Source organism: Podarcis vaucheri (genome assembly GCF_965113315.1).
Source record: "Podarcis vaucheri genome assembly, chromosome: 4".
NCBI classification, from domain to species: Eukaryota; Metazoa; Chordata; class Lepidosauria; order Squamata; family Lacertidae; genus Podarcis; species Podarcis vaucheri.
This window is the reverse complement of record NC_138762.1, coordinates 28188454-28201679: the sequence shown is the minus strand read 5'-3', so window position 1 is coordinate 28201679 and position 13226 is coordinate 28188454. Positions and strand designations below refer to the sequence as shown.

General features: G+C 44.4%; 2 protein-coding genes across 4 annotated transcripts in view; one reads left to right on the top strand and one right to left on the bottom strand.

Annotated features, from left to right (window-relative positions):
- Window positions 1–7250, bottom strand: part of PAN3 (poly(A) specific ribonuclease subunit PAN3) — a 58207-nt gene extending 50957 nt beyond the window's left edge. For both annotated transcript variants that reach the window (XM_082220267.1, XM_082220268.1), the window contains exon 1: window positions 6782–7250. In XM_082220267.1, the coding sequence (XP_082076393.1) occupies window positions 6782–7235 (454 nt within the window). In that variant the 5' untranslated portion in view covers window positions 7236–7250. The remainder of the gene's footprint in view (window positions 1–6781) is intronic.
- A 5040-nt stretch (window positions 7251–12290) lies between these two features.
- FLT3 (fms related receptor tyrosine kinase 3) overlaps window positions 12291–13226 on the top strand; it is a 54610-nt gene continuing 53674 nt past the window's right edge. For both annotated transcript variants that reach the window (XM_082220264.1, XM_082220265.1), the window contains exon 1: window positions 12291–12360. In XM_082220264.1, the coding sequence (XP_082076390.1) occupies window positions 12306–12360 (55 nt within the window). In that variant the 5' untranslated portion in view covers window positions 12291–12305. The remainder of the gene's footprint in view (window positions 12361–13226) is intronic.

Here is a 13226-nt window from a genome sequence, read left to right as displayed (position 1 = left end):
CTTTAACATAAAATATTCCACTAGATGAAATGCAACCTTTAATTTTTAATTAGAAATGAAGACTATTTTGCAAAGAAGCATTGTCATTTAAATTACTGGTGTGAAGCATGAATCCTATCAAAGAAAAAGAAAGTAGTAAGCAGCCTATGATTATTTCCCTCATTCTCGAACTACCTCCAGACAAATGTCACAAAATTCCTAGACCCATTACAATCTCCTTCACTTGCCAAAGTAAGGAACGCCCCTTAATGACCCTGGCACTCCAGCAGATGACATCATTATTCCTGTTCTGAGAAGAGTACCAGAGCTGCATGCTCTTCCATTACATCACCAATTTTTACTCACTCCATAACCAGGTTCTGTGTCACAGTAACCCACCAACTGTACAGAAGAAATCTTTCATTTTTCTCCTTTAACACTCTAAGAAGTGCTTTGAAAGTCAAAATTAAATCATTCCTGGCTACTGGGAAGGTTTCACACTAAATAAAATTATACTGAAGGCAAAGAACACTAAGGGATACAAATAAGCCACTTTCTCAAAAAGTGTCATGAGTTGAAATACAGGCATCCCCACACGTATGCAGGATCACTCGCATGCAACTGCTATACGCACGACATTGGGAAATAAATAGAGTAGTACCAGGAAAGAGCTGGAGAGCCCTCTTGGCTCATGAGGACGTCCAAAGAGGGCGTCAGTGAGGTTGGAGGCAGCCCCGAAGAGATAAGAGGCACAGTGGGGCTTTATTTTGGCTGCTTAGCCTCCCTGCCTAACAGCTGATGCACGGGTAGCGCAACAACATCCACAGCCACTTTTTTGCACGTCCTCCAGCCTTCCTCCAGAGGATTGGATTGGAGAGAGCTGTACAGTAGGGAAAAACTGGTGCTTATAGTCTTTTCAGAGGGTGCTCCCCATTTACGTGATTTTCCCTTTTGCGCGTTGGGGCCTGGAACGTAACCCCCACTTAAGTGGGGAAGGGTTGCCTGTATATATGCATCAGGGCTAAATATCTGTAACAGCAATTATTGGCCCGCTTATATCTGAAAGTCCCATGGAAGGCAGTGCAAGAAATTCATCTAAAGGTGTAAAGTGTTCAGTCCAATGCACATGTACTTGGAAGTATTACACAACTGCAGCGTGAGCCTCTCCCAAAGCCAGCATTACTTAGTAACTGTAGGGTAGGGGTTTCTAAACTGTGGCACACAGATGAACAGTCAGTAAGCTTCATTCAGGTGGTCCAAGGCAGCAACTTCAGTGTCTAGCACAGCACATTACAATTGCTAAATAACAAGCAGAAAAAGCAGTACAAGACCACCCTTGACAATGTTTAAGTGGTTGGGGCGTTGGGGGTTTGTGAACCACTGCTGTAGGGAGCTAACAGTGAGGATTCAAATATAATACAGTGGAACCTCTACTCACTTACGGAATCCATTCCGGAGGTCCGTTTGTGAGTCGATGTGGGTCGTTGGTAGAAGCACCGTTCTGTGTGTGCGCATTTGGCGGCAGCGCCGTTCTGTGCATGTGCAGATGGCAGAAGCCGCCTCTGCACACGCACGAATCACAGCAAACCCGGTATTTACTTCCAGGTTTGCCACGGTCGCAAGTCAAATTGTTCGCGAGTAGGGGCGGTGGTAAGTCGAGGTTCTACTGTACAGATAAATTTGATTCTATATAACACATAAATATGTTACGAATTGATTTTTTTGTGGATAGGTAAACTAAATTATACGGTGCTGCAGCAGTCATTCTGCACCATACACTGGAGATATGTTCCATATCTATATGCTTCTGTTCAGTTCGTTGGGGGGTAGGGGAGAGACCCACTTAGCAGCAACTAGGTCACAGTAGTTCTCAAGAATTCCAGCTGGAAAATGCCAGAAACATAAAAGCAGTTAGATCAATTTACTGTATTATTCTCACATCTGTACAAAGAGAGGTATAGGATGCTTTAAATTAACTGCCTATAAATGAGTACAAATGATGTGGCTGTTAACTCCTTACCAATTTTAGTAGAAAGTGAAACACATAAGCTGGACTGACCCAAATACTCATCCATGCAGGAAGAGAAATAAGTACTCTACTTCTTCCAGTGCTTTATCCAGTCAATGCCCTAGTATTTTAACAGGTGTGCTCTCTCTCTCTTACTGGTACTGAAGTAAAAACACAATATTTACCTCTCTAGCCAGTTTAAATTATCTCCTGTTCCCAGAAACCTTAAAAGTCTCCAATTATCTTTTGCAATCAGATATCTTAGTCAGCACCATGAAAAATTTGAACTAACCTGTCTAAAGTATTATTATTGTCTTCACAGAGGAAGTCTACTCATCTACTCTAGTAGTTAATACAGCTGAAAACACTACCATCTGCCTACCAGTTTTAATTCTATCATCCCTTCTTCTGCTCCTCCCCATTTCCCCAACAAAACCAGGCAGTTTCTATTTATTTCTCTACATTAATACTGATTTTCTCTTAATGCAAATCTTCATATACATTCAAATTATAAGACCTCCCACTCTGAAAACTCAGGGGTACCTACAATCTATAGTCACTAGCATTGCTATCCATTAAATAAATCATACAGCATTTAGAGTAATTTAAATTATCATATTTTTCATTCATCATTATATTATTATTATTTATTAAATTTGTATACTGCCATTCATCTGAAGATCAAGAGCGGTTCACAACTTACTATTCAATATTTTCTTGTATTTAGGCCAAGTGACCAAATATGTAGCATACTGTACTTATACAGAAACTATACATCAATCACTAAAGTAATCAGACTTAAACAGTCACACATACTTGGTATGGTACCTCTATCAGAAGTACAAAAACTGTACAATCATATGTGCGTTTATACAGAAGACCCAAACTTTCAATGTGACTTACTCCAGTGTAACTGCACATACGGTTGCAATCTTGAACATATAATGTACATTCTCAAACTGCACCAGAGTAATCAAAATGATTGAATACCCTGCAGCTGCGATAAAACTTTTCATAAAGCAACAAAAATTAGTCCATTTTAAAATTACTTTTAATGAATGTGTCCTGCTTCCTTGTTTTTCCTTTGTACCAATCTAGTCTAATATATAAGCATTATATTAGATTCAGTAATTAAAAGCACTCAGTATCAAATGTTACACCTTCCAAAAAATTACTTCAAACATGCTATCATAGATTCCGGCGTATTAGGTGACTGGGCGTATTAGACGACCCCCCAAATTGGCAGCTGCAATTTGGGGGTTCGTCTTATAAGCCCAGTCTTATACGCTGGGCAGCAGCAGCGGGCGGTGGGCTCCGCTCCGGGAAAAAGCTTTCTCCCGGAGTGGAGCCCGCCGCCCATACCCGGCGTATAAGATGACCCCCGACATTTTAACCTCTTTTTCGGGATTAAAAAGTCGTCTTATATACTGGAATCTACAGTACATAAGATTAGGTCTCAGTGAACCTCATTAAACAGATATTAATGTCCAGTCTGCACTTGAGCAACAGAAACTTTTATTCTTTCAGCATTAACCATGTTGATTTTTTTAAAATGTTATATACATTAAAACTAACCTTAAAGACACTAAATTATAAACAAACTGGTATGATACAGAACAGCTGCTTTTTAGGTGGCATGCAAAAAAAAAATCAGGTTATTTCTCCCTTGGCAACTATTTTAATAGGTGTTGGTCTATAAATACACAGATGAGTCTTCTGAAATCATCCATTTAATTTGAATAATTGTACTGAATAATATAAACATAAAAAGCTAGAATTAATTTCATTCCAGATCCAGGTATTGTACTATTATTTTTAGGTGCATCAGAGCACTGTTTAATATTAATATTTTCTTAATTCAGCTCCAAAGTTCAAGCACTGCTTTTTTTTTTGTTCTAAAAAACTGATTGGCACATTTCAAAGATGTTCTTTTGGGTTGCTGACACCTTGAAAGTAGTCCTGTAAAATATGTCTCTTTATAGCTGAGAGGCTATGATGCAGCTATCATGACAAGACCTCTTTTGAGCACAAGACAACTCAGCATCTCTGAAAAGACAGTGTAATGCAGTAACAACTGCTGCTGCAAATTTTGTAGGAATTCAGCACACAATTACGGATGTGAAATGTAATCTGTACAGAGCATTTGAATAACATGGCATAGGCTATAACATATAGAAAGCAATAGCTTCTCTTTAGTGGTCAGAGGCTTGTTTGCAACAGCACAACACATGGCCAATTGCTGTCATGTGCTTTCTCTATGCCCGGCAAAAAGATGGCAAGCGTTCTTGTTTCTATGCTCATGTGGCCTACCTAAGGCTGTAATCCAGACCCCTGGCTGACATTAGCATGGCTTAATGGTGCAAATGGAAATGCCTCTTTGTTGTGCAGCTTGGATCAAGCCCATTGCCATCAGATGACAGCAGCAGGCCTGGCTTAGGATCCAGTAGATCCTGTGGTGGCTTAGCCCTGCCTATCCCCCCAAATACCAGATTTCACAGGTTTCTACTGACTACCTCCATTTGGGTGGGTGCAACAGAGTACTAATTGCTGGAGGAGGTCACCAAAGATACCTCTGCCCCATCCAAACTTCCTCTAGGACAGCAGATCTGTAGATTATTGGAAACCTCTGGCTTTAGCTTACTAAAAACCAATACAATAAAATGCAACTAATTTTTCTTAAATTGTAGCTCTCTTACTGTGTGGCTTATGTCCAATTAAGATAAACACTTTTGCATCCAATTTGCAGAGTATCACCATGAAGACACCTGATGAGTGCAAACTAGAAACTTTATTATTTAGATGAAGTAACACAAACAAGTCAGCAGAATCTAATATGTAACTATGGGATAAAATGGGGCAGCAGACTAGAATGCATGAATGGTGCAATTCACATGACTACATTTTCCACAACACAATCCCATTCTGCAATCCCCTCAAGGCAGCAATCAATCAGTATTCAAACCCTAAAAAAGGAGTTCAAAGTCAGTTTAGCAGCCATACTACTATCCCATTTCAAGCAACCCAAGAAAAATCATCATTTTTAAAATGTTCAGAATTAGTCACTTGCATTATCTTAGTTGTTATCCTTACTATAACTTTGTAAGGTAGATCAGTATTACCATACATATTGCTGGTGAGACAACTGAGGCAGAGTGGCTTGCTTAAGGCCACCTGGTGAGTTCAATGGCAAAGAACACTCAAACCATGAACTTCATAGCTCAGTCTCTACACCAGCTCTCTAGATCAAGCTTCCTCAACCTCGGCCCTCCAGATGTTTTGAGACTACAATTCCAATCATCCCTGACCACTGGTCCTGCTAGCTAGGGATCATGGGAGTTGTAGGCCAAAAACATCTGGAGGGCTGAGGTTGAGGAAGCCTGCTCTAGATCATACAAGCACTGGACTGATTCACAAACCTAAGTTCTCTGTGGGCTTCCACTGCAAGATGAATGCACAAAGCCACTTTTCGGTGGGAAAAACATCCATGTAAAACTACCCATTTTAAAAATAAGCAACCATTCTAGCAATTGTAAGTAACTGCAGGTCATACCTGCAGTCTACCCTGCTTGAATTAGACAGGTACACTGCTAGTGACAGTCAAATATTTGCAGAGATTCTTTCCTTAGGAATGTTTCATCTTGAACATTCTACCAAAAAGGGAAATTTGTACCAGCTGCTTTTTGTTTAATGTGTGCATGAGAAAATGGGTACTAAAGAACTCTTGTTTTTATTTATTCCTCTGAAAATTTGAACCAGAACATTTTTATTTACCTTTCATTCATTTCTTCTAACAGTCTGCAGGTGATTGGGAGTTCACATTAAAACATTTGATCAAATCTAGAGCTGTAAGCACAAGTTGACACGAAGCGAGCACAGAAACCTACAGCTTTGTTGACAGGAAGAGCATGACAAGTCGTCAAGCCACACTTCAAAATATCTCCCAACAAGCTTTGTTGATTCATTTTTACATAGTGCTGACTGATTAGCAGCATCTTCCCATCAAATAACTTGAGGTGTTACGACAATGTTTGTTTCATCACATCTGGAACACTTGCAGAAGGAGCTAGCGGTGCTTTTGAGTGTGGCAGGGGAGCCAGGTCAAGTTCTCACAACTTATATTCTCAATCAGTACTCCACTCCATTGCAGCACAAAGAAAAGCACATTATAGAAGCAGGGGAAAACTGACAGACCAGGATTACTAACCCAAACCCAGGATACACTTGGTGGATTCCGAGCATATGGATGCTGCACTAAGCTATCAATCCTGTCTGGATTTTCTGAACGGGCAAGAAATTGTGTCTCCCACAATCCTCCTTAGCAGTTGGTTTTATTTTTAAGTTGTTCTCTCTATCATACATCCCACCAACATACTTAGTTCCAATCTCCTTACCATTATATACATCTCACCACACCTCTTTTTGCCACTTTTTTCCAAGAATCTGTGTGTGTGTATGTTTGTGCACATTATTTGTTATCAGGATTCACGCGACCCTACCTTACTCTACCTGCCATGCGGGCGAAGGAGCAGCATTAAAGAGCTTCGCCCTCTCCCGTTTTCAACACATTTTACCTCACACGTCGAAGGTTTCCCATCCCTCAGGGGAAGCAGGGAAACGGCCTCGGTGAGCCACCCTCCTAACGCCCACCTCTTCCCGAGCATCTCGACTGACACAGCCCTGGCTCCTCGGTGGGAAGGCCGTGGGGCCTGGGCCTGGGGCCAGAGACTCACCTGGAGCCTTTCCCGGTCCCTCCCTCCCTCCCCGCCTCGATGCTCCCCGTCGCCCCGCACTCACTGGCCAGCCGGGGCCCGTCCAGCCCCGCTCCGCCGCCTGCTCCGCCGTGGCCGCATCCTGCGCCTCCTCCCAAGAGCTCGGGGGGTTTCTTAGGCCCCGCCACGGGCGCCGCTGCCCCATGCCCGGAGTAGCCGCCGACGTGCCCGGGCGAGGCGGCCACGGCCGGGGCAGCGGGGCCCGGAGGGAGCCCGAGCGGGAGCCCGCCGAGGGCCACAGGGGGTGGAGGCCCAGGGCAGGCGGCCGAAGCTCCGCCGGGCTCCTCGTGCAGGAACTGGCACTCCTCGCCGTAGAAGCACGTCTTGTCCTTCGCGTAGTAGCGGCAGAACTTCAGCTTCACCCCGACGGGAGCCGCCGCCGCCGCCGGCCCGGGGGGCGGCCCCACCGCCGCAGCCGCCACAGCCGCCGCGGCAGCCGCCACCACCGGGGAGGAGCAAGGGATCCCGCCACTGTTCATGGCGGCCGCTACAGCAGCGCGGGCAGGGCCTCGGCCGCCTCGGGTGGCACCGCCGCTGCCGGCCGCAGCACCATCGGGGGAGAGGCAGGCGGGCGGGCGGCGGCGGCAGCCCGGGTCCGGTCGCCGCTGTCACAGCCCCGAGTTCCGGCGTCGGCGGGGGGAGCGTCGCAGGCGGGCAAGGGGGCGCAGAGAGAGCCGCGGGCGCTTCTCTCAAGTGGGTCGGGCGAGGAGTCCGAGGCGAGGGATGGGCCCGCGGCGGACGCGGGAAGCTGGGCCCTCGGCCAGGCTGATTGATGGTCCGGCGGCGGCGGGGTTGTTTATTCCATTTTCCTCTTCCTGAGCTGCCTCCTTGGTGCGCCTGCGCCGCACAAGGGCCCGCTGGGTAATCCGGGCCTGGAGCAGGCGGAGGCGCGTGTGGAGGCCCAGCCCTTGCGAGGGAGGAGGCGGGGGGGAGAGAGAGGCAGAGGAGGTTTCTACCGTCACAAGCGGCGCTGCTCCCATTTCACGGCCTTCCAAGCCCGCTTTTTAAGATTCCTCACGGGCAGCGCTCCCGTTAGGGTCCGCAGAAGCTCTCCTCTGCCGTTTCTTTCGCCCAGGATAGCCAGACACTCGGCCGCCTCGGGACAAGCTCTTCGTGTTGAGCTGGGCTTTAGTCCGAGGGGAGGGAAGTGGCGGCCTCCCAGCTGTTGTCGGGCTGCAGGTCTCCTTCTCCCTAACTGTTGGGCGTGCTGGCTGCGGCTGGTGGTGGTGGGAGCTAGGAGTCCCCACGTTCCTCACCGTGAGCACGTGGGGCCCCCAGTTTTGCAGCAGCCACTGTTAGGGCTGGGCAAATGCGTCGACTTTGGTTGCTCTCATTTTCTTATTTTTCCAGTCTTTGTTCTCCACATCAGTTTGTGGTGTATGTGTGTATACATGCAGTTAAAAGTTATCACAATTAATTGACATTTTAATGCGAATTTATCCTAATGGAGTTGTATTGTAATTTCCCCTAACACATAACACTTTTGCAAAGCACTTTCCCCTATTGCAATGCGCTTAGATTTCATTTTTAGTAATAAATGCGTTTTGATGCACAATTTATCATGGGTGTAGTCAGGATTTTTGTTAGGTGGGGTGGGGCAGAAACAACGTGATTGGTCAGTAGAGTACTGTATTTCTATTGTTTTACTTGATGGGGGGGGCGCAGCTGCCTCCTTGCTCCCCCCTTGACTACGCCCATGCTCTTAGCCCAAGAATATACATGTTTTTAGCACATTTGTTGGCTGGAGAATTGCATTGCACAATTCATGGAAGAGTGAATTTTGGAAGAGCCGTTGATGAAAAGGTTCTAAATAAATCTCTGCAGGTTACAGCATAAGTAACTGGAGGGGAGGGCCTTACTCAATTAGCTTGGTGAGCGGACATATTTTTGTTAATTTATGAGTTGCCTTTCATATAAAATGTCTCAAGACAAAGACACAAATGGGTTTTTAAAGCAGTACAAAAAGAAGGTAGGTAGGTTCAAAAGCAATACAAAATGAACCCAACACCTTTCCTATAGATATAGTGACTCCGTTGTTTACGGCTTTGTAGGTAAAAACAAAAATGTTTAACCTGTTTATTTGCTGCTAATGTAAATTGTGCTGCTAGGTAGGATTTCTCATTAAGCACCTTCACTGTTGCTTTTTGCAAAAACAGAAATACACTTAGCAAACTTGGTGCATGTGCTGATTTGGAGTAAGAAAACCACTTACAGAAGGTTAAGTGCCTTTCCATCCCCACATGGGCATAGCCAGGATTTAAAACCTGGAGCTGCTTCCTGTATAGTGTACCTGTATAATATGTCAGTAATATATTCTACAAGCTTTAAAACATACTGGGTGCACACCTAAAAATACAAGGTATGTATATATTATGCTATGGGCCTTTTTCCGCAGAACTGATAAAAATGTAACAACCCACAGTATCTCAATACAATAAACACATTCATAATAATAAGGGAATGAATTGTCTATTCAATAAGTTCATCAAAATATAAGCAAAGCAGCAATCAAGCCAGTTGCCTAAATCAATTACTTGATTATAAGAATATTACAAATAGCTGAAACTATTCCTAACTATTGTAATTCCAGGTTACTTCGCTCCATCTGTTGTCCTCTCATCTTTTCACGGGTTCTGGCATCTGTTAAGTGGTGGGGATATTATTTGGCATTTTAGCAACTTGGGTAAGACATCACACAAATGGTTCTCTTTTTTTTTTGTCACCACACCACCCTTTCAACTAGACTGTAGTTTGTGCACCTGATAGTCTTCTGGCCTGGTTTAATGGCTTGTTGAGCTTATTAAGCCCTTGTTATGGCTCTTAACAGCTGTGCCTCCCTAAATTGCTTCATCTCCTGCTTTCCTTTCAGTGGGGTGAGGATCCTGGATTCCCACATGCTCTATAGCTGAGTTGAAACCATTATACTCTTCACATCCCTGCTTAAATTGCCATTGAGATTTCTTGTTGGTTGCTTGGCCCTTTTGAGCTCCAAAGTTTCATCCCCTGGGGTTATTTGGCAATACAAACACATAGAAAAGGAAAAGGTGCCTGCAAAAATGTTGATAAGGATAGTTGGAGTAAACAACTAGGGCTTCTTGGGTGTTCAGCCTGAATTGCTTGCAGAGATTAGACAGTGGCTATGTAATGAGCATTCATCCCAATTTGCAGATAGGTTAGAATCAGATCACATCCACACCAGGCCTTTAGAGCACATTTCTCTCCCCCCCCCGAATCCTGCAAACTATAGTTTACCTCTCACAGAGCTACGATTCCCCTCACCCTTAACCAAATGTAGTTCCCAGGTTTCTCAGGAAGGCTTGCACTGTGGCTGTAGCTGTCATGTCACACAAGTGCTATCCCACGGTTTCAAGTTCTTTTTCCCATCACGTTCCTTATCACAGAAGTCTGATCTTTTGGGAAATCATGTGTGTTCTGCAAGAGCTACAGATCAGCTTTAATTATGGAGCCTGAATTTGCCAGGGTGTGGTTGAATCCCACTCAGAATTAGTGACAGTGTTGAAGTGCTCTAGGATAGGCTGTGACTTAGGACCAGCTAGGTGACTATCAGGCATTGGGGATCCAATCCAAATCTGTACTTGGCAGGGGAGAACTTCCAGACTGCCACTGTTTTCGGGTGCTGTTCAATCACATCCCTGATATGCACTAATAACTATCTCACTTCTCCAAGCAATAGTCTTCATCTAGCCAAAATGATACCATCTCTACACACAAGAGAGAGTTAGCAGCAGGTTTGGGGAAACCTGAAAATTTTCAGAAAAATAAAAATGTTTCCTTAAGGCAAGTGGAATGAGAACTGAGCATTCTCAGTGACCTGGAATGCTGTGTGACTCTGGGGACGGAGGACAAATTAGGTGGGCGGGCGAATGGTATGGAGTATCCCTAGAGGAAGACATGACTGACTGACTGAACAGCGAATAGGAGCACTCCATGCCTCAACATTTTGTTGTAGGACATGCTCGTTTACTTTGTAAAAGCCATTCAGAGAATTGCTTACAATGTGGCAAATTACTTTGCCTAATTTGGCCTTCAATCCCTAGCAAGGAGAAATTCTGTCAAAAGAGAAGTTCATGTGCTAGACGGGCTACAAATTTTCGCAGCGAAAATATTTCTGCAAACCAAACAGCTTTTAAAACCTATCCACGCATACCACAGAGTGGCGTGCTACTTCCACTCAAGCATCATGTTCAGTGGAAATATGGTTCGCGCCAAAAAGAAGAAGATGAGAAACCTACTTTGGCTTGATGTTAAATGCCTTTCGCTATCGACTTCTGCTCAGCAGATAAGCGCAGTCAAAGGTTGTGGTCCTCAAACTATTTCCCCTCCAGAATAGGGCTGTAGAAATTAATGACATCTCAGGTGGATTCACACTTTCATTTCCCTTATTAGAATACTTTGTGAGTTATCCACAATAACTCATACAACCACAAGTGTCAATGAGCAATTTCTGGAAGCATACGTAGATATACCACATCAATGAGAAGCAGCTGTAAGCAACCCTTTTATATATGTGTGTGTGTCTGTTTGTAGTGTGTTCCTGTGTTAACAGATCTGTGGTATGAAGATAGCAAAACTGCTGATTTGGGGTGTGTAAAATAAATCCATCCTAAGCACTTGACTGACACCTTACGGGAAGAAGGACCTGTTACTCTCCATATGTTGTGGTTAAATTTATTACTTGCGCTTCACCAGCAGGTACTAAGGAGGGTTACAACAATTTAAAATTCAAAGCAGTTAAAACAGATTGCCATAACAGGTATATGGTGGACCCCGAAAAAACATGTCTCAGGAATCAAAGTCCAAGGTAAAGAGGTGTGTCTTCTGTATTTCCTGGCAGCTGTATAGTGAAGAAGCCAAATGCATCAACTTAGGTGCTGTTACAGAGAATGCCCTCTCCTGGCCCATGATTCCTCAAACTTCTGAGGGAGGTGGAACTACCAAGAGGGCCTCCTCTTTCGTTGGACGCCATCAGCTTCAGTCGACATGGTGAATAGTCAGATAATGTTTTAGTCCAGCAATTTGTGGAAGTTCTCCACTCGTCTCTTACAGCCTTGTCCAGCATCCAATTAAACTAGGATATCTGGATTTAAATGTGCTTGGTCAATGAGAGAAAGTTAGTTTCAGTTCAAGGGTCCTGATTTAAATGGGGTTTTGGACTTGAGCCCAAATTTATCTGTGGACAGAATCCTTCAGTACATGGTGATGATTACAAACGCTGATGTTGCCATGAGCTATCTAAAGCCTCACTTTTATTAAAAGTTTGCCTCATTCTGATAATTCAGTGACATGTGTCATTTGAATATAAAAGCTCTGCTTAGATACCTGACAATTATGGGAGTATCATACCTATCATATTTAGTTATTATAATAGGTATGAGGAGGCCTCTTCAGGGTTCTTCCTGAAAAAAAAAGAAGCTATTTCGGTTCATGCTTCCCCACCCCCACCCCCCGCCGCTTTTTTTGAAGAAGTGGTTTACGCTACACAGGCTGCAGTTTCAGACCCTGAGCTCTAACAGAAGCACACCACAGCTATGAGCATGCATCAGGCAGGCACCTGGGCCAGCAGAAGCCAACTTCAGCTGCTTGGTAAGCATAACCACTGACTTCAGTGGAACCAGGATGACTGCTCTGGCCTCCTGTTTGCTTTGGATTCTAGCTGAAATCATACCATTTTCTCCTTTCTTCTTCTCATCCAGATGTTCCCTCTCTCTTTTCCCACCTGTTGCATTCATTCCTTCCCTCTCTGAACTCTTCTTTCCCCCATTCCCCCTTTTTTCTACTTCCTTTTCCTCCTGTCTCCTTGTCCTCCTCACCTTTCCTCTTTCCCTTCCATTCTCCTTGCTGCTCCTATACCTTTCTCTTCTCTCAGTTTTCCCTAACTAGAGAGAAAGGTTTTGCCAACATAATGGATGCTTAAAGGCTACTGATTGCTTATGAAAGAGGTAATGCAATGACTTCCACTAGAAAAACTTCTCTTGGCACAGTTGCAGTGGAAACTGTCAAAAGGCAATGGGACCAATGTTTTCATAAGGAAGAATGGAAGTGGTGATTCATTATTAGCAGTGGTCAACTTGGGACTTTCAAATTTCAGCAGCAATGCCGAAATCCAGTGCTTCTAGTCCATTCTGAGTCCTTGTTGTGGTGCCCTCTGCAGCACTCAGTGCAGGCAAACTGGTCATACACCTCTGCTCTCAGATTAGATTTGGGCTGCGTTGTCAAGTGATGCAAACAGTGCTTGTTCATGAAGCTGCAAGCCTTAGATCAAGGATGAGGGAACTATGACCCTCCCAATGTTGTTGGACTCCAGCTTCCATCAACCCTAGCCAGCATGACCAATAATTGTGGAGGATGGGCATTGTAGTCCATCAACATCAAGAGGGACACAGGTTCCCTAACCAAGCTTTGGAGCATTATCAAAACATGATTTTTCAGTCTACGGCAGTGCTTCCCAA